The 22,456-nt window shown below is 39.5% G+C and overlaps 1 protein-coding gene and 1 pseudogene across 2 annotated transcripts in view; one reads left to right on the top strand and one right to left on the bottom strand.

The window, feature by feature from the left end:
* Positions 1-22,456, bottom strand: part of FRMD3 (FERM domain containing 3) — a 292,877-nt gene that overhangs the window by 3,132 nt on the left and 267,289 nt on the right. Inside the window, exon 14 of one of the 2 annotated variants that reach the window (XM_073021498.1) lies at positions 2,013-2,474. In XM_073021498.1, coding sequence (XP_072877599.1) covers positions 2,013-2,474 — 462 coding nt within the window. Of the gene's footprint in view, positions 1-1,343; positions 2,475-22,456 lie in introns of those variants that run through there. The other variant, XM_007969584.3, reaches the window with a different exon arrangement.
* On the top strand, positions 20,102-20,182 carry LOC119624524 (U4 spliceosomal RNA; annotated as a pseudogene).

Here is a 22,456-nt window from a genome sequence, read left to right as displayed (position 1 = left end):
ATTGTCATTTGCTCAACTGCAGGCTTCACGAACTGAATTTCAAAACTTATTTCCAAAATTAAATGTCCAGTGAAACACTCAGAGCTCCACTGAAGGAGTGGAAATGGAATGCCCAATTTAGAAATCATGCTAATGATAGGGTTGGAGTGTCATTAGTTAGAGAGAGTGATTACAAGTGGGCCCTGTATCTTTGTACATTAAGGCAGTGGAATGTTTTCAATCCACGGAGAAGCTCTATGCTCCATGGCATAAGCTCTAGACTCTTACCTTTCTCCAACATAACACAATATCAGTAGGTCGTCGCATGGGAAGGCATCAGTACCTTGCTGATGGTATAATGCTCTAGTACCTTCCTTGATACCATTAAATCGTTGGATTAAACCCTTTCCATCATGGATTTAATGGTATCAAGGAAGGTACTAGAGCATTGGTCCCCTCTACAGTCTGGTTAGGGCCATGTCACTACTTTACCCAGGCTGAATTGGTATGTCATCTCATGAGGCCTCTCCAGTTTCTCTATGGAAATCAGATTTTAAAACAACTGGGAAAGGAAGGGAGTATAATGACCACCACAAAGGATGATCACGGACATGTATCAAAAAGCCATTCATTCTCTCTCTCTCTCACACACACACGCACACGCACACGCACACTCACATACAAACACACTTTTGAAGTTTCTTCTACAGAATCACAACAAATGGCATGAGGGATCAAAATATTTACCTTAAATTTTCTCCACTTTTATTTAGATCCACTTAAACATGTTCATGTTAACTCGGACAGCGAGTGCACTGCTCTTCACATCATCGAACGCTGGCATCACCATCACTTTCATAAAATAGACCACTCGCCTGCCACCATTTGCCTGCCAGCCTCACCAGAACTCATTTTTGCCACTTTCCTTTTCTCCAGTTACTAATTGCCTTCACTCTTGGGTTAATGTACACTGATATGCAACTGACTAGCACATCTTTTACCTTTTCTCCTTTAAACTCTCACTTTCTTTTTAAAACATCTGCTTCTCCAGCCAAAATATATGGACAGAATACAAATGAAAATAACAAGTCCTCTTGTCCAAATACTTTGAAAAATGGACCACCCTGTGTCCACTTGATGCTCTCAGTTTCTACATTCTCCAGTTCCATCCTCTGTTTTAGCAGCCTACTTACTATAGTGTCTTTCTACCCATTTTCTATCTCATATGCAGATCATAACAAATTATGGTATTGTTCAGCCAAAAATATTTTTAAAAAAAAGTAGCGCCAAAACATTAAAAAATTTCTGATACACCATTTGTGCACTAGTCTTACAATCTGTACATGTAAATAACTCCAGGAGGCTTCTTTTTTTTTTTTTGCTAAAAATTTACCAAAATAGTTTGAACACATAAAAATATTTTTAAAAAAACAAAAACCAAAAACCCAGCATAAATTTAGTTGTATAGGCATTGGTTAGAGGACACTGTTTTCACTAAGGATTATATTCAACAACTTTCTCTTGGGTTTTCACTAAAATTCTGATTCTGAACCTTATAGCTTATAATGGTGCCAACTATTAGAAACTGGAAAATCTAATTCAGTCCAATGTATCATGTATTATGATATAATAGATAAAGGGTATGTCTACAATATAATAAAAAATAAACATATTTTTGGTTAAAGACCATCTTCCTAACCTGTAACTAAAATAACTGTATTTGATTTAAACGTATTTAAGTGCAGTGAATTATGGAAAGCTAACTTAAAGGTTTGAATAATCAATTATAAGTAAGGAACACCTGTTGACAGCCCCGTGACCCTTCAGAACCAGGCATTTGCTGAAAAAAAAATCACTAGCATTGAATATAGCCCTTAGTCATGTGAGAGATTAACTTCATGAGCAACCCAGCATGTAGAGGATGAGGTGGACTTTCCCAGCCACCCACTCCTTGAGGGGACAGTAGTATTCATAGTGAAACTGCTCAAACTCTGGTGTCTGGCGGATTTCGCATAAGAAGGAGAGATCAATACCTGACTCCAAAAGGAGGAGGAGCAGGGGAAATACAAAGAGCAGCAGTCCCAGGCCCACCACAAGGAGCCTGGAAAAACTCTTGACCAGTGGGTTCACCCGAATATGGCCAGTCAGAATGTCATAGCTCCATGACAAAGCACGGCGAGCCTCCTTCAGCTCCTCTTCTTCAGCAATCAGAAAGGCGTTTTCATCTGCTTCCAGATCCTCAAATGAATCTGTGTCTTCTCTTTCCAACTCAAGCCTGGAAGGACAGTCAAAGAGCATGTCAATCTCATCGTCGTCCACAGGAGTGGGGAGCAGGCTGGCACTTGGGTTGTACACTAGTTCAGAGATGGTTAAAGGTTCTTCTTTTATTTTATCTTCCTCTTCACTAGGGGGATCTTCATACTCCCGGGCTGCCTTCATTGGGGAGCTGGAGATCAAGGGAGCAGAAATGTTGTCCTCTTTAGGCAATGGAACACCTGTAAAGAGATATTTTTTTTTCTAAATTTAAAATTTCAGATTTTCCCACAAAAATCTGCAGGAAGAAACAGAAAAAAAAAAAAAACGAATGGGATTCAAGCAATCTACGAAATTATTCCATGGTATCCTAACTTTTAACAAAATCCTATTATAGTAAAAGACCCTGTACCATAAATTCAAAGGTCAATATGCTAAACTCAAACTAACCAACACTTCTCAAAGGGTTGGCAATATTTACAACATTTAGGTGTGCAATTTTGATCTGCAAACCTCCAACTGTGGTCATGTTTGCTTGAGTAAAATGACAATAAATCATGATTATAATTATGAGCAGTGATTTTTTTAGAGGTCAACACTATCATCCAATATAATATCATAGTAAAACCACAGAATCTGTCATTCAATGACAATCTCTTTACTTTTCTGATGTGTTGTTTTCTAGACTTCATTCTAGACACAATTTTGTGTTCTAGTTTTATATATTTGCAATCATATTTTATACCCAAGCTTAAATCATGCTCCTTGCATTTAAAATTTTAACATAAACATTTTCTATGTTTAAACAAATTCCCATTGGTATTATTTATAAAAGATGACACATTTTTTATTTAGTTATGCAATAAATTAGTTGCCTATTGTCAAACATTTAGATTGCTTTGCAGTTGTAAAGAGAAAACGCTACAAGAGACATCTTTACATACAAAGCTTTTTTTCTCCTTTTGTTTCGGTTCATTTGCTATAGATAGATGCTAGAAGGGAAATTGCTTAATCAAAGGGTAAGAACTTTTTTTATGTTTATTGAGAAAGAGGTATTTCTCAATGCCTCATTTTACTGATGGGAAATCGAGTTATCTATGGTCAGACCTAGGGCTAACTTTGCCAATTTTGAGTCTTGGATCCATAGTGGGAAATAAAGTTAGCATCAAAGAAGTGTCACCCAGGATGGATCTACCATACAACCAAAATGGCAGCCAGGTGCATTTAGGGAACCATAAACCAGATTTTAACAAATCTGTTACGTGATTTTTCTCTCTTCAAGGTGTACAGGCATGACTTACTGGTTTTGTTATACAAAAATCAACAGATATTTCATGATAGCTCTAGTCTGATAGCACTGAGAAGTCCAAATAAAAAATACCATAAAAATACAAGAAATGTACTAAAGGTCAACAAGCACATGACAGTATGTTTAACATCATTAATCATTAGGGAAATGCAAGTCAAAACTACCATAAGATGCCACCTTATGCCTACTCAAATGGCAACAATTTTTTTTAAAACTGAAAATAACAAGTGTTGGTGAGGATGTGAAGACATTAGAACTCTGCATATTGCCAATAAAACTATAAATGGTTATGGCCATTGTGGGAAAAAAATTCATAGTTCCCCAGAAAAATCAAACATAGAGTTACCAGTTGACCCAGCAATATCAATCCCAGGTACATACTCCAAAGAATTGAAAACAGGTACTCAGAATGCTGGGACCCAAGATGGCCGATTAGAGGCAGCTGTAGTCTGCGGCACTCATGGAGATGAATAAATAGGGGCTAGTAAATGCAGCACCTTCAACTGAGATACCCAGTTTCTTGCACTGGGACTGACTGGGCAAACAGCTCAACCCATGGAGAATAAAGAAAAGCAGAAGAGGGGCTGACGGCCCACCTGGAAGAGGCACAGAAGCAAAGATACCCCCATCCCCAGCCAAGGGAAGTGGTGAGTGACTGTGCAACCCCACCCAAGAAACCACACTTCTCCTTTAGATCTTTGCAACCTACAGATCAGGAGATCCCCTTGTGAGCCCAGGCCACCAGGGCCTTGGGTCTGATACACAGAGCTGTGTGGAGTCTTGGCAGAGCAGCCACTCAGACACACACAGAGACCCAGGAGTTTTACATACTCTGGCCCAGGATCCCTGGCAAGGCAGGAAATCCATCTGTACATATCCCCAGGAAGGCAATTGAATCCAGGGACCCAGGTAGCCTCATTCTGTGGGCCCCACTTCCACAGCACCTCATAAGTTAAGACCCACTGGCTTGGAATCCCAGTCAGCTAACAGCAGTATGTTGGAGTCTGCCTGAGATGGGTCCAAGTTCCTGGAGAAAAGGATGGCCACCATCTATGCAGCTTAGTCAACTCAGTTGCTCCAGCCTGCTGGCTGTGGAGAACAGAGACAGACCGAAAGAGGTAGGGTACCCCACAGTGCAGCACAGCTGCCTTGCCAGATTGTGGCCAGAGAGCTTCCTTAAGTGGGACCCCAATCCATTTCTCACTGGATAGGACTCCTCATGGGGGCTTCACCCATTCCAGCCACGGTTTTGATCTCTCCCTGAGATGGAGCTCCCAGGGGAAGGGGCAGCCACCATTTTTGTGGTTTGGTCAACTCAGCTGTTCCAGCCTGCCTGCTCTGGAAATAGAGGCAGTCTGAATGAGAAAGGGTCCCCACCAATGCAGCACACATGTTCTACCAAAAAGCAGTCAGACTGCTTCTTTGAGTGGGTCTGTGATCCTAGTCCTCTGGACTGAGTGGGACCTCACAACAGGAGTCTCCAGCCATCTCCTACAGGTGCATGCAGGCCAGCAACAAGTCAGTACACCCCTGGGATGGAGCTTCCAGTGGAAGAACCTGGCTGCCATCTTTGCTGTTTCATGGCCTTCACTGGTGATACCTACAGGAATAGAAGAAACTAAGGTAACTGGAGTCTGAAGCAGAGCCCCAGCAAACTGCAGCAGCCCTAGAGTAGAGTGGCCTGACTGTTAAAAGTAAAACAAACAAACAGAAAACAGCAACATCAACAAAAAAGACCCCACAAAAACTTCATTCAAAGGTCAGCAACCACAAAGATCAAAGATAGATAAGCCTACAAAGATGAAAAGAATCAATGCAAAAACACTGAGAACTGAAAAAAACATAATGCCTCTTCTAATCCAAATGACAGCAGTACTTCTCTAGCAAGGACACAGAACTGGGCTAAGGCTAAGATGGATGAATTGACAGAAGTAGGCTTCAGAAGGTGAGTAATAATGAACATCACTGAGCTAAAGGAGTATGTTCTAACCCAATGCAAAGAAGCTAAGAATCACAATGATACAATACAGGGGCTGAGAGCCAGACTAGCCACGTTAGAGAGGAACATAACAGACCTGATGGAGCTGAAAAACACAACCTGAGAACTTCACAATGAAATCACAGGTATCAATAACAGAATAGACCAAGTTGAGAAAAGAATCTTAGAGCTTGAAGACTATCTTTCTGAAATAAGACAGGCAGACAAGAGTAGAGTAAAAAGAATAAAAAATAATGAATAAAACCTCTGAGAAATATGCAATTATGTAAAGAGACTGAACCTATGCCTGATTCTGATTGAGGTACCTGAAAGATACAGGGGGAATGGAACCAAGTTAGAAAATATACTTCAGGATATCATCCAGGAGAACTTCCCCAACCTAGCGAGACCTGCCAACATTCAAACTCAGGAAATGAGAACTCCAGTAAGTTATTCCACAAGAAGGTCATCCCCAAGACATATAATCATCAGATTCTCCAAGTTCAAAATGAAAGAAGAAATGTTAAGGGCAACCAGAGAGAAAGGCCAGGTCACCTACAAAGGGAAACTCATCAGACTAACAGCAGCTCAGCAGAAACCCTACAAGCAAGAAGAGATTGGGGCCAATATTCAACATTCTTAAAGAAAAGAACTTCCAACCCGGAATTTCATCTTTGGCCAAAGTAAGCTTCATAAGTGAAGGAAAAACAAGATTCTTTTCAGAAAACCAAATGCTGGGGGAATTTGTCACCACTGTACAAGCCTTGTAAGAGCTCCTGAAGGAAGTACGAAATATGGAAAGGAAAAACCATTTCCAGCCACTACAAAGACACACTGAACCACACAGACTGGTGACACTATGAATCAACCACATAAACAAGTCTGCAAAATAACCAACTAGCATCATGACAGGATCAAATTCACACATAACAATATTAACCTTAAATGTAAATGGGCTAAATGCCCCAAGTAAAAGAAACTGAATGGCAAACTGGGTAAAGAGCCAAGACCCATCAGTATGCTGTCTTCAAGAGACCCGTCTCATGTCCAAGACACACATAGGCTCAAAATAAAGGGATCAAGGAAAACGTACTAAGCAAATGGAAAACAGAAAAAAACCAGGGGTTGCAATCCTAGATTCTGACAAAACAGTGTTTTAAACCAACAAAGATAAAAAAAGACAAAGGAGGTCATTACATAATGATAAAGAGTTCAACAGGAAGAGCTAACTATCCTAAATATATATGCACCCAATACAGGAGCACCCAGATTCATAAAACAAGTGCTTAGAGACCTACAAAGAGACTTAGACTCCACACAATAATAGTGGGAGATTTTTAACACTCCATTGACAATATTAGATAGATTATGGAGACAGAAAATTAACAAAGATATTCAAGACCTGAACTCAGCTTCAGATCAAGTGGACATGGTAGATATCTACAGAACTCTCCACCTAAATTAAAAAGAAGATATATTCTCATTGCTACATGAGACTTACTCTAAAATTGATCACATAATTGGAAGTAAAACACTCCCCAAGAAATGCAAAAGAACTGAAATTGTAAGTCTGTCAGCCCACAGTGCAATCAAATTAAAACTCAAAATTAAGAAATACATTCAAAACCACACAACTACATGGAAATTGAACAATCCATTACTGAAAGCCTCTTGGGTAAATAATGAAATGAAGGCAGAAATCAAGAAGTTCTTTGAAACTAATGAGAACAAAGAGACAATGTACCAGAATCTCTGGGATACAGCTAAAACAGCATTAAGCAGGAAATTTATAACGCCCACATCAAAAAGCTAGAAAGATCTCAATTTAACAATGTAACATCTCAACTAAAAGAACTAGAGAACCAAGAGCAAACAAACCTGAAAGCTAGCAGAAGACAAGAAATAACCAAGACCAGAGAAGAACTGAAGGAGAGGCGCGCACACACACACACACACACACACACAAAAAAATTCAAAAAGTCAACAAATCTAGATGCTGAATTTTAGAAAAAAAATTAATAAACTAGACAGGCTGCTAGCTAGACTAATAAAGAAGAAAAAATAGAAGAGTCAAATAAACACAATCTGAAATGGTAAGGGGGATATCACCACTGACCCCACAGAAATACAAACAGCCATCAGAAAATACATAGAACATAACTTAATTTGGAAATCCGTGTTGATAAATCTCTGGTCCATCTCAACTCAAAACCCTCCAACGAGATTTACCAGGAAACTCTACATAGGAACATCAACTTCAATACATCCAAACCCAAATGCATCACCTCCCTCTCACCTCTTTCCCTCTTGCACCACTCACTATGCTGTAAATGGCACCATCTTTTCTTCAGTCTCTTATATCAGCAACCCAAGGATTGGCCAAAACTACTTCTTCTCACTCACTGCTGACATCTGTCATTAACTTCTGCAAACTCTGCCACCGTCTTCATTTTCAAAGCTATCCCTGCCTCTCCACTCTTAACACTTCTTAACTGGATGATAGCAATGGCTTCCTAACTGGTTTCCTTGATTTCAGTCTAGCTCCTTGTAAGTTGTTTCCAGAACAATCATTTTTAAATGCCTAATTATTTATATCAATCCTCTTGTTAAAAGGTTTCTCATGTCTTTCAGATTAAATATTAAACTTTTTAGCCTAGTACAAAAAGCTCTATCTACCACATATGCTACCTCCATGCCCATCTATTGAGGGTTCCCATATGTGTCATGCTATGTCATGCCTCTGTGTCTTTGCACAGACTGCTACCTCTTCCTGGAGTGTCCTCTGCACCCAGATTGCTCTTACTCATCCTCTAAGACCCTGTGTGTTATGTCCTCTGGGAAGGCTCTCCTATCCCCTACTCCCAGACTGAGATATATGCTAATTATCTGGTACTTTTCATGGTTGACTCCTTATGGCCCATTTCTCTCCAAATGATTAGTCTAAGCCAGTCATGGTAATTCCAGTCTCTTGGTCACATTTCATTTTAAAATGGGCATATGGGCCAAACCTGAAAATAAAAATCGAAGGGGAGAAGAAGAGAGGTAGGGGGAGGGGGCCTGAGGGGATGGATTTTAGAGAAAGGGTTTTACTTCTAAGAAGATTATCCTGGAAAGGTACAGACTCCTTATCTCTTGACATTGTTGTAACTGAAAGAAACAGCAGAAACTGGCAGCCGTCCTATGGTGCTGACAGCAACTGCGTGAGGGGAAGCTTGGCTGACTGAGAAGAGCAGTGTAGAGATAAAATGAAACTGGTTCTCAACCCTGGAATCCTCTCTGACTCTGGACTTGTCTTGGATAATAAATCACCTTATTTAAACCAGTGCTAATTAGAATTCCTCATTACTTGCTGATGATGGCATCCTAACTGATGCAGCTGTCATACCGTCTTGTGGATCTCTTTATCTTCACAGTCAGTCATTACACTGTGCTGCAGATTTATTATGGGTTTTTCCATTAAAATTTTATCTCCTGAAAGGCAGGGACTTGAAATATCTACTAGAAAATTGTAGAAATCACTACATGTCATGGCAAACATTTATAATAGCAAAATATTGGAAGAATTCCCACCAAAGTCAGGAATGTTACAAAGAATTATCACCACACATCAGTACTGGCCCCAGATAGTGCAATATGATGAAGACAAAGAATAAGAAGTGTAAATATTAGAAAATAAGGCACAAAACTCTAGTTCCAGATAATAGAATTATCTACATAGAAAAGAGATGAAAATGAAACAGGACAATAAATAAGAGTTTAAAAAGGTGTTGGAATGCAAGATCAACATAGTAAAGCAGGCGGTTTACTGCATACAGCAGAGACAATATAAAAAATGATAATGGAAAGTATCATTCAAAATAGCCAAATGCACAAATTTAAATAGCCATATATATCCAGGAATATCCATAACAAGAAGTCTGAAAAACTTGTATGAGGACAATGTTAAAATATACCAAAGCAGTATAAAAGAAAATCTCAATAAATAGAAAAACATAATAACATTCCTGAATGGGGGGCCTTGATACATTGAAAATTCAACTCTCCTCTCATTAATCTAAAATTTGATGCAATTTCAGTAGAAATCCCAACACACTTTCAAAAAAGACAAATGGTAAATGTACACATGAATAATCAAAAACTTCTGGATAATAAATCAGTGAGCACATCCAGACAAGGGAATATTATTCGGTGCTAAGAAGTGCCATGAAAAGCTATAGAGGAACCTTACATGCATATTATTAAGTGAAAGAAGCCAGTCTGAAAAGGCTGCATATTGTATGATTCCAACTAATTGACATTCTGAAAAAGGAAAATTACAAAGATCATAAAAAGACCAGTGGTTGCCAGGAATTCGGGGAAGAGAGAGATAAATAGGTGGAACACAGAACTTTCAGGGCAGTCAAACTACTATGTATGATACCATACGGGTGGATACATGCCATTCAACATTTGTTCAAACCCACAGAATGTACAACACCAAGGTGAACCCTAATGCAAACTATCAGCTTTGGATAGTCATGATGTCTCAGTTCAGGCTCATCAAGTGTAAAAACTGTACTTCTCTTGTTTGGGATGTTGATGATGGGAGAGGCTGAGCATATGTGAGGGAAACTTCCCATATGTGGAAAATTTCCGTGCCTTCCTTTTAATTTTACTGTGAACCTAAAATCTCTCTAAAAGTACAACTTCCTCAAAAAAAAAAAAAGCAATGCAGGAGAAACTTGACCTACCTGATATTAAAACTATACTGTATAGTAATTGAGCAGGAATAACAAAAGATATAATTCAGAAATATACACTTTAATATAATGGAAAATTTGTTTACGAAAAAGTTTTGCAAAAAGTTGCTAACCAATTGTTGGTGGGGGAAAGGTATATCCCTATACCGTATCATGCACATGTAAAAATTCCTAAGAAGGTAAAATGTTCAACTAAAAAAAAAAAATAGATACTACGTGAAATTGCCAATTTTGAAGGTCATAAGCCGTTATTATCAGCAATTTCATATAGTTCAGGTAAATGCATTAATTATGAAGAATAAAAACAGGAAACACTTTTATAATCTTGGCATGGGGAAAACTAACTTTAAAAAAATGAAACCTAAAATATACAAAAAGTAAATAGTCTGCACACACAGAAGTTCTCTGTGCATATAAAAAGTGCCTGTGTTGGCCGGGTGCGGTGGCTCACGCCTGTAATCCCAGCACTATGGGAGGCCGAGACGGACGGATCACGAGGTCAGGAGATCGAGACCCTCCTGGCTAACACGGTGAAACCTCATCTCTACTAAAAATACAGAAAATTAGCCGGGCGTGGTGGCAGGCATCTGTAATCCCAGCTGCTTGGGAGGCTGAGGCAGGAGAATGGCATGAACCCGGGAGGCAGAACTTGCAGCGAGTGGAGATTGTGCCACTGCACTCCAGCAGGGGTGACAGAGCGCGACTCCGTCTCAAAAAAAAAAAAAAAACAGTGCCTGTGTCATAAAGTTAACATTAAGTAAAAGTTGAAAGCCAAGAACCAATTAGGAGAAAAAACATTAACATTTGTAAAATATAAAGGATTCATACTCAGATTAAAAAAGAAATACTACAATCCATAAGGAAAGGACAAAAACACAACAGAAATGTACTAAGTAAACAAACAGGCAATTCTCAGAAGAAGAAATGAAAATAGACAATTATTTGAAAATATCCTCCTCTTCACTGATAAAAAGGGATATGCAAATTAAAATAATGAAATCATATTTTCCTTTCAATCATTTTGCAAAACTTTTAAGAAACTGGCCATATCAGGGTGAGTGATTACGTGGGGGAATACACAAGCTCATACTCACCTTGTTAATATTTACTTTTAGAGGATAATTTGCCCATTTCCATTAAAAGTTACAATTTGTATATCCTTCAACCTAACAATTACACTTTGAAGCATCTATTAAAGAGAAATGCCTCTGTATACATATGCATTGCACTACCATCTGTTACAGCCAAAAGATGAGACATAACCATTTCCAACAATAATTTAATTAAATAACTGAGTTATTATATCTTTATATTACCTAATATTATCCAGCCATTTCTAAAAAGGATGTATATTAATATGTATGGATATGGAAAGTCCTTCAAGGCATATGATAAAGTAAGAAAACTAATTCTGCAATACTGTATCTTGAACAATCCCATTTGTAAAAAAAAAAATCCTATATCCCACGTGGCAATATTCATAGATCAACTATTGGGAGTATTAACGGAAAGCATCTATATATTTGTTCTTTTAAAAATTCTTTTCTAACAAGAACACATCATGTATTACTTATGTCATTATACAAATATAATCAATTTCATCCCAATTCACTTAGAAGTCAGTTCCACACATGTGCATGAGATACAGCCAATTGCAGACGTTTCCCAGGGTGTACTTCGTTTTAATCAATTGGTAAAAACCACATGTACACATATAGCCACAGCTTTTTTCTTGCTGTAAGCTCTAACTTTTTAAGTTCCTATTTCAATTCCTATTTCCCTCAAGGACCATACAATAACAAAATACATTTACAATGAAAAGGAAATTGTCAGAAGGTCAGTTCCAATTCTTTGACTGATATTTTGAGTAAAGCTATGCCTTGAGGATAAAGTGGCACTCTGCCTCACCCCAGCAAGCAAGCAAGCAGATGTGAGATCTGACCCTTTCAACGATGAAAGGAGGGGGAGCGTGTTGTGATCATCCATTCTGCCTTCTCCTTCATCTTCTCACGTTAGGGAACAATTTGGAGGTACACACCACCACTGCCTCCCTCCCCCTTGACTCACTGTTGACTAGGGGGTAATTTGTATTTATGACAACTTTGTATCATTTTTTTTGAACAAGGGAACACACCCTCCTGTTTCCCCTTTGCACTGGCTTGCTCACCCTCCTTCCCACTTATCTCTGCTTTTCTCCCTTCCTCCCTCTCTTCTCACCCTTATCAAAAATCTCTGACACCAAATTCACCCTGGGCTTCTGTCCACCAGCAGTGAGCAGGAAGCTGGAAGCCCGCACACTTCAGGCACAGGATGACAGCCCAGGGCACCACACATACCAGTGTTCCGAGCTGTGACCTTGGAGCCGAGTCTCAACAGACGAACAAACACATTACTGTTGCAGTGGTTCACCATGTGCAACTGGAGGCTTCGTCGAGTCTGGATCTTGACCAAGCATTTTGCCATACTGGTTATTCCAATCCCCTTGGTCTCCTCAGCCTGTCATGGCCCAGGGCAGCCTTTCCCTAACGTTCCATTCTGTTTTAAAGGACCTAGGCAGGACCCACTGAATGAATCAAATGTCAGGTTCCTAATGCGGCCAACAGAAATAACTCATGAGGGATCAGCATTGGGAGGGGAGGAGGGAGGGGACGCTATTTTTAAACTCTCCACTCACCCCTCTAACAAACAATGAAAGATTATGCATCATCCCTACTCCAGCCTTTCTAAACCATCCGGACCAATACAGAGGACCCTGTCCAAATGCCTCATAGTTTCCTAAGAATCAAATGCCCCCAAAAGATAAGATGCTAACTGGATAATTCCATAATGGAGAAATAACCCACCTTTTCTTCTAAAAATTGCTCTTTCAGCCTTTATTATATTCCAGAGCAGTACTGTCCAATAAAATTAAAACACAAGCCACTTCAAAGAGGGAAATAAAGCATTTAAAAAGCAAAATAAATGTATTATAATTAAGTTTAATAATGTGTCTTATTTGAAATCGAGATATCCAAATAGTATCTCAACATGTAATGATATTGACATTTATTAATAATCAATCAACTCTTATTAATAAAGAGTTTGCATTCTTTTTTGGGACTAAGCCCTTGGACTTAGTGTGTGTTGCACACTGCACATGTATAGCACATCTCAATTCGAACCAGCCCCATTTCAAGTGTTCAGTAGCTACATATGGCTGCTGTTATGGTCAGCTCAGCTCTTTTCAAAGCACTGAATTCCTCACATGCCTTATCTCCATCTCATAACAATGCTAATATTTTCCTCACTTTACAGATAAGGAAACAACTTAGAAAGAGTAACTGACCTGACCACAATCACGAAGTTAGTAGGTGGCAAAGCCATGATTTGAATCTAGGCTTCCAATTAATATCGGCTGACTAAAGTTTGTGTTTTAAATGCAGGTGCCACGCAACCACTACATTCGGACTCTTAGTACTTTGAAAGTCCTGCACTCGTACATCTAAGGTATAAAATGTGCTTGCATCCCAGGGGAAGTGCTCAGGAATGCAAACTGTTTTCATTTTTTTAAAGACATGCTGTATTTGAAAAAATTTCAACGGATTAGTAACTGCCCCCTCATTCATCTTAAAGTTATATTTCTTTGCTCTTACGTTTTTTTCCTCATCTTTTTCATGAAAACGATGAGAAGAAAAAATATTCCTCACACAATTTCAACACACCTGAACACATTCTTCTACTTCAAATATCTGTCACCAAAAGATGATTTTCTAATAATCCCCTATGAAACAAAGGTTTATTTAGAGCAGGAATTGAAATTCTATGTTGTTACACATCAATATAAAATTGATTTAGCATTTCTGGAAAGAAAATTAGCAAAATATATGGAGTTTTATAGCTGTGGTATTCTTTGAACCAGAAATTCCACTTTTAAGAATTAACCCTGAGAAAATAATCAGAAATGTTGACAAAAATCTTTAGACAAAGATGTTCATCAGAGTATCATTTATGATAGCCAAAAATGTTTTTTAAGTCAATCTATATTTCCAGTGGGAAAATGGTTAAATACAGATGATGAAATATTGCACAGACATTAAAATTCATGTTTAGAAGAATTTAATGATGTGAGAAAATGCTTGCAATATACTCCTAAATGAAAAAAGCATCTTTCAGTAAACAGTGTGGTGTCGACTATGTAAAACTGCACACAGGAAAAATGTCAGACCAGGCAGTAAATCCCAGAAGGGAAAAAGGGTGTTGCCAGCCGTGCACTGCAGTCTGAGGTGGGGCAGGCCATTTCCAGGGACCTCAATGGGCCTCCCACTCCCCTCTCCTGGGTGAGCAGCTTTCAGTGTGGCACAGGAGTTCCTACACTCACAGGAGTTAGTTAATTTTCAACCCTGAAGCTTGAAAGGAAAATATCCCTAAAAGTTCTCAAAATCTTCAATCCTTTGCAATCCCCCCGATGATATGATTCTGAGCAGAATCCCCAGGTATAAAACAGACAGACTGATGCAAAGGTGGGGCCCAGGAGTAGTACCCATTACACCTCCCTCACTAGTCTCCAGCAGTGGTTCTTGAAGAGCTACTAAAAATCTTCAGGACACTGAAGAACGAATCTGAACATCACTGTTCGTGATAAATCGCTACTTTGCAGTAACACATGATGAATTTCATAGATTAATGGGGGCTCATTTGCATGGCAGTAGACCAGGGTTCAACACTGAGGAAATCTCCCTTTGGCCAGTCTGGAAGCAATATAGATAAATCTTTATGTTTATCATCATGTTAAAACAACATATGACCTGACAGCTCACTTGAAACAAACAGACCTTCCAAAAGGTTTTTCCAAAAAAGACTTTCCAAAAACAAAACAGAAAACAAGTAAAAAACCAGAAACAAAACTATCACCATACTTTATTTCTGTTCTTTTCTATCAGGACAGTCATTCTCCATAATTCTCAAGCTTAACATCTCACCATTGTTTCAAATGCCTCCTTTCTACCTTTCATTTTAAAAGTATTATGAACTTTGGGAGGTCGAGGCTGGCAGACCACTTGAGGTCAGGAGTTCAAAACCAGCCTGGCCAACATGGTGAAACCCCATCTCTACTAAAGATACAAAAATATTAGCGGGCGTGGTGGTGGGCACATGTAATCCCAGGTACTCGGGAGGCTGAGGCAGGAGAATCACATAAACCTGGGAGGCGGAGGTTGCAGCGAGTCAAGATCGCACTACTGCACTCTAGTCTGGGAGACGGAGTGAGACTTCCGTCTCAAAAAACAAACAAAAGTATTATTACTATTTTAACTATCACCCGTCATAATATTTAACATTTCACATGTTTTTCACTCTTCCCTCTCTTAAACCTGCTCTCACTCTCTATGCTTCTTTTCAGAGATCATAAGTAGATTCCTTTACTCTTGTTCTTTTATGGATCTTCTCCTTTCATGGAGAAAGATAAGCTAGCAAGACAAGCATTCTATATTGTCTCAGCCATTTCTCTGTACCTTGTCTGACTCTGCCCACAGGGGTGGCTACCTTTCAAGAGGAACAAGAAAAGAGAGCGGGGAATATGGAACCAAGCCAAAGATTCTGCAGGATCCTGCACAGTGAGCACTGTTCTGGTTCGGGCCACTGTGCGCCACTGAACAGTATCAGTAGCACAACATTTGGATGCCCTTGAATACTGTTCCTGTTTCAATTCATTTGTTTGTTTGAGAATTGGGAATGCATGTCTGGGCAGTGACAAGAGGCCAAAGAAAGCAGAAGATGTGAATCGATTTTCCATAATGAGTTGTCAGAAACACTGCTTCCTAAGTCAGCCTGAAACCAAAGAAGTAGAACGGTGTTCAGTGATAAGAACTGTTCATGGGCCTGAATTCCATGGCTGCTCCTGCACAAACCACCTGACACAGATCCAGGGAAAGGCGACAAACTTGCCTCTACTTTGTGAGTGGCTGGAAGTTACTGGATAACTTGGAGTCCTGGTGCTTTGACTATAAAAGGGAGACAACAACTCCTCTCATGGTTGTTATGACAAGGAAATGAGAGACACCTATCGGATGCCTCACATAGAGCTGGTTCCTGTGAACCAGAACCTAGTAAGCAATTTTAGAAGGCAAGATTTAAAGCACAGACTCTAGAGCAGTTCTTGGGTTCCAATCCTGGCTGCATCGTTTATCATCTCTGAGCCTCAGTTTCCACATCTGTAACAAAAGCTTTCATTTTACAGATGTAAAAGCAGGTGTACCTCCACGGGTGGTTATGAGGATTAATCAAGTTAATACACATGGCATTCTCAGATCAGTGCCTTGCACGGCAATTTACTCAGTAAATGTTAGTGATTTTTTTTCAACACATGGTCATTTTTTTGTTGTTGTTTCTTTTAACTGCTCAAGAAGAAGACCATGAGGATTTTAAATAGCCTGAATTCTCTTCCTTCTGTCAACCATATGTCTTAACATACTATTACGAGTTGCTCCTCTCCAATAATAGCAGTATTGTGAGGAGTTAACCTGGTCATGCCTATTACCTTGGGAAACCTACAGAAGCCTGCTGAACACAATTTTCTATCTGCAAAATAGTGAGGATACCGGGTGCTTACATGATTGGGGTCCTGACATGGAATAGGCATTTAATAAATACTAACTATAATTATATCATCATCAATATCATGCAATTTATCTACATCAGTAACTAACAGACTTGACAAGTATAGTGGAGTCAGTCGTTAGTTAAAATAGTTTTAGAGATTCACTGAAATTGTAGCTAACTGCTAACTCCAAGTGGAAAGATAATGAAATATTATTACATTCATTAAATGTTCTTTGTAATCAGGTTAGACATTAAGTATCCATTATAAAGAGTCCTTGGGACTAACAGATACCTCACAGGGCATTTTAAAGATTGTATGAATTTAATAAAATACATAAACAATAATTTTAATAATATAGTTGTGATAGCAGGGGGATATAGTAAAAAGAATGGGAAGCTGTTTCCAACATCACTGAGAGACAGGACCATATGGCCAGGTAATCAACCATCTGTATAATTTAATTTCCTTGTTTGGAAAGTGAGACAACAGTATCTGTTCTATCCAATTCAAAGAAATGGTCATGAATATCAAATTATGGTAACTTACATGAAAAAAACCCTGGAAATGCATAAGATGCTTTGGCATACTGGACACTGTTCCTCTTATGATTTCCCCTATCAGACTGAATGTTTCCTGCCTGTAAGCTGAGATCACTGGTCTCTGGGGCCCAGCATCAACTTGTACAGTTAGGGGAAAGGTCAATAAAAATCCTCTGGAGAATACAGTTGCAGACAGAGTATAGTTCAAGCAGCACAGCTGGGCTCTCTTCATCACCACTATTCTCAGTCTCTCTAAGACCTCCTCACCATGAGTTACTTCCTTGTATTTTCCTGACTGTCCAACTTATTTATAAACGGGAAAGAGCACATCATGCAAAGCAGTCAGTTAACTTAGGTAAGGAAAGTCAAAAAGCATGCTTGTGACTCAAGACAGTTACTCTTGTTAAGTCACTTGCTCCTATGTTATAAAAAATGCATACAGTTCCTCACCCCTCTCCAAGAAATTGACTGTGAGATTTATGCACAAAGTGTCTAAAATCATCATATTCTGTTCCAATAGGATAACATTTAAATGTATTTTAAAATAAAATTAGAGCAAAAAATACAAAAAAAGTCACTTGGGTTTTTTTTGTTGTTGTTGTGTTTTGTTTTGTTTTGTTTGTTTTTGAGATGGGGTCTTGCTCTGTCACCCAGGCTGGAGTCCAGTGGCCCATCCATAGCTCACTGCAGCCTTGACCTCCTGGGCTTCAAAGTGATCCTCCTGCCTCAGTCTGCCAAGCAACTAGGACAACAAGTACACACCATCACATTTGGATAATTTAAAAAATTTTTTTATAGAGACAGTTTCTCACTAGGTTTCCCGAGCTGGTCTTGAACTCTTAGCCTCAGGGATCTTCCCACCTCAGCCTCCAAAAGCAGTAAGGATTACAGGCATGAGCCATCATGCATGGCCCATTTGTTCTTTTTAAATGATATAAAAAGCCTGATGCATTATAAATATGCATAGTACTTATTATGAGTTTTCAGTGGAAGCAAATTAGAACTCTGGATTTTGTGTTTTACTCCACAACTCAGGACTTATATTTAATCTTAGGTCTTCAGGTCAGGACCAGAAGAGTCAGCTAGATTGAGTCCTCTCCCTTCAGTCATCTGTCTCTTATTCAGCAGTCCCCAAGGGCAGGGCACCACTTAGGCTGGACATTTAAACCGATAGTTAGAAAGAGGTGTTTTAAGCACCCTGAGAAAGAAATAAACAGAGGAGAAAACTATTAATGCCACGTCATGTCAAGAGCCAAGAAATATGTCATAAAGGAGGAGCCACATGAGAAATCAGTATCAATTTACTTGGTGCAGCAAGGAAAAGAAAAAAGAATAGCCAGAGGGAACCAGCACGAGAAGGAAGGAATTGGCACAGACAGGAGGTGCTGGAAGGAGAAGCTTTGTCTGAGAGAGGAGGATTAGAGGGTCCAGGCGAGACAAAAGGCCTTCGAGGGAACTAAGGCTGGAGAGGAGGGTGGAGGCCAGTGTGTGAGGAACCATTGGCCCCACTGTATGGGATTGGACTCTCCATGCAGTCAACTGGCAGGTTCCAGAAACTACTTCCAGCAAAGACTGTAGCAAGAGTTCAGGGGATGGGCTACAGGGAGATCAAGAAGAAAGATGTTGCAATGTTCCAAGAAAGACAAGAAGAGGGGATAGCAGGGCACAGGTGGTTAGGACTTCTTCTGAGATGGAATTCACAGGACTCTGGTGGCTGAGTAGACATGGAGTGTGGGGAAGGGTAACAAGGCAAGGGTGGCTTCCGGGCCTCTGGCTGGGACAGTTGTGTACATAGTGATGTCACCAACCAAGTCAGCAGGAGCAGGTTTGAGACTGGGTTTTGAAGACAGAAGAAGTCATGAGTGGAGTTGTAAACACATTAAGCTTGATGTGTTAAATGTGAACTGTTATGTGCCCTCCAGGTGGAGATGTCCAATAAGCAGCCGAAAGCACAGAGCAGTAGCATGGGACCCAGCTGGAGGTCAGGATCACGGAGAGGAGGTCAGAATCACTTTACTCTGTGAAAACACTAAGCCTGGGATCCTGACTTCCTTCTCTCCATTTCTCTGCCTTGTTTCTCTCCAAATACAAATGAAGAACAAAAATCGTATTTTGAAATACTGATCAATGAACTTCTCCTTCCACCTGTGCTTACAAAATTTCTGAAGGCCTTCTAATGATCCCCAGCCTAGGCAGAAAAACTAGCCCACCCAAAAATAAAACAATGACCATGAATAGCTGATCACTAATTTCACAAGTCATTGCTCCAAGGCAGAAAGATCTCCTCCCTGACCTACAGATGGGACAAAATAATCTGAAGGGAAAAGTGAAGAAGCTACAAGTAGAGGAGATGGTGAGGTAAGGGACCCCCAACCTCTAAGGATCAAGCACCATATACTGTGAACATCATTACACAACAAGCAACCCATAGATTGTGCAGCAAGATAATTGTCCATCTGCTCTCTGATTTACCTACTATAAGAAACACCCTTATACTCAACAGCCTATGGTACGCCAAACTCTGATGAATAAAACTAGGGCCTGAATACCTATGGTTTACTCCAACTATAGGGGTGGGAGTAACACGAAGGGAAACCTTCCATAGCTATCCATGGATGAAACCAGCTGAAAGCTCCCATAGAGACCAGACAGGGAATTTCACAACTATAATGCATTCTTCAGAAACATGCATGAGGAATTCTCCTGTAGTATAATTTAAACTATCTCAGCTTTGCACAGTGGCAGTATTGTAGCCAATGAGGTTTATCCGAGGTGCAATTATTGGCTAATTAAACTATCTCACTGACCAAGGCTACCTATAACTCAGATTCTTCCATCCATATAACAAAGTGTTTCTTCCTTTATCTTGGTTGAACCTAGGGCTTAAGAGTTCCCTGATGTTCCATGACTTGGATACATCAAGGTAATCTATTGATGGTGAAGTTTTATCAGATGCCAGTGTAGTCTCCCAAGGTTTCCTGGAGGATAAATGGATGACAACACTGAACTTGCTGACTCCAATTAGAACACCCTCTTTTGGTTTCTGCGTAATACTCTCAAGCAAGAGTCTACTTCCTTTGTCCCCATACAGGATGAATTTGTTTCTCCATCACTTTTGCTTTATTATTTCATTAATTCCAGACATAAGTCACAATTAAAGATAAAACATTTTTCTCTGAGTAAAGGAAATTACATTATATTACATAAATAAATGAAGCTTTAATTTTGTTCTCCATTTCTCAACAGCTCTGCAGATGGTATTAATAAACAGGGCATCTGTGTCTCCCTGTGGAAAAATCCAGGCTCTTCTGGAACTGTAGGCTCCTTGTGTTGCTGCCATGTAATCAAGAAGCTAGAGGTAGCAGAACCCGATCCTTCCACCCGACTCCCTAGCCAAGGGCATCTCTCTCTTGCATCTAGCTGTGACTCAAAAAGAGAAGAGCAAATGGTCACTACATGCAAAACAAGTTGCCAACCACTGTAGGTTTTGTCTTTCAAATTATCAAATATATATATTTTTTATATCAAAAATATATATATATATATATGCTGAGACGGAGTTTCGCTCTTGTTGCCCAGGCTACAGTGCAATGGTGTGATCTCAGCTCACTGCAACCTCCACCTCCCAGGTTCAAGCGATTCTCATGCCTCAACCTCCCAAGTAGCTGGGATTACAGGCACCCACCACCATGCCCGGCGAATTTTTGTGTTTTCAGTAGAGATGGGCTTTCACCATGTTAGTCAAGCTGGTCTTGAACTCCTGACCTCAGTTGGCCTGCCCAAAAGTGCTGGGATTACAGATGTGAGTCACTGCACCCGGCCAAATTATCAAACATTTTTTTAAAGTGTTATATCAAACATTTTTTTAAAGTTTTTGCAGGGCTACAATGAGAGATATTGTCATATACAGTTTGGTGAGATATGTGGAGGATAGATGGTAAGAAATATTTTTGTATATTTATGTGGTAGAATATTATATGTCTACTGAATATAAAATTATAGAAGAATATTTAACATCATGGTAAATATTCATGTTAAGTTGTGAAGTGAAAAAGCAGATTATAAAATAGCATCTCCATTATATTTTTGTTAAAATTATAAAAATTGTCGATAATGTATAGATGGATTCTACACATTTATAACAGTTTGAATATCAGGTGGTTTTTTAATTTTATTTGTGTTTTTGTACTTTCCGAATTTTCTACAGTCACTATGGTAATTTTTTTAAGAGATGGACTCTCACTCTGATGCCCAGGCTGAAGTGTAGTGGTATGATTATTTGTGTTTTTGTACTTTCCGAATTTTTACAGTGACTATGGTATTTTTTTAAGAGATGGAGTCTCACTCTGATGCCCAGGCTGAAGTGTAGTGGTATGATCATGGCTCACTGTAGCCTCAAATTCCCAGGCCCAAGTGATCCTTCCACCTCAGCCTCTTGAGTAGCTGGGCCTACAGGCACCTGCCATTACCCTTGGCAATTTTATTTTTGGTAGAGACAGGTTTTGCCATGCTGCCCAGGCTGGTCTCAAACTCCTGAACTCAAGTGATACTCCTGCCTCGGCCTCCCAAAGTGCTAGGAGTATAGGCATGAGCCATCACCTTGGCCTAGCGTTGCTTTTGATTTCACACTAAAAAACAAAACAAAACAGCATGCTTGACTTCTGGCAAACCCTAATCCCAGGAGAATATTCTACTGGTATGCTTTATTTTATATAAATAAATGTTGTCCTGGTTGCATTTAGAATCCATCCATTCATTCGTTCATTTGTTCCTTAATTCAGCAAATATTAGTTTAGCTCTTACTTTGTTGTACCAGAACATCCCTAAATGCTGGGGATAGTGAGAGAAACAAGGTAAAGTCCTTGCTCTTTTGGAGCTGGTGTTTTAATTAGGGAAAGCGGTTAACAAACAGGAAGATAATCAAATAAGTGAGAAAGTGTTTGATAGCATCAGATGCTCTGAAGAAAATAAAACAGGGTGATAGCATGAGAGGGAGCAAACAGGTAGATTGGAGGAATTACTCAGAATTAGGCACTCAGGGAAGACCTTTCAAGGAGCTGAAATTTGAGCTAAAACTTAAAG

The sequence above is a fragment of the Chlorocebus sabaeus genome, chromosome 12 (assembly GCF_047675955.1).
Source record: "Chlorocebus sabaeus isolate Y175 chromosome 12, mChlSab1.0.hap1, whole genome shotgun sequence".
Taxonomy (NCBI): Eukaryota; Metazoa; Chordata; class Mammalia; order Primates; family Cercopithecidae; genus Chlorocebus; species Chlorocebus sabaeus.
The sequence above is the reverse complement of the archived record's forward strand: the minus strand, read 5'-3'. Positions and strand labels throughout refer to the sequence as shown.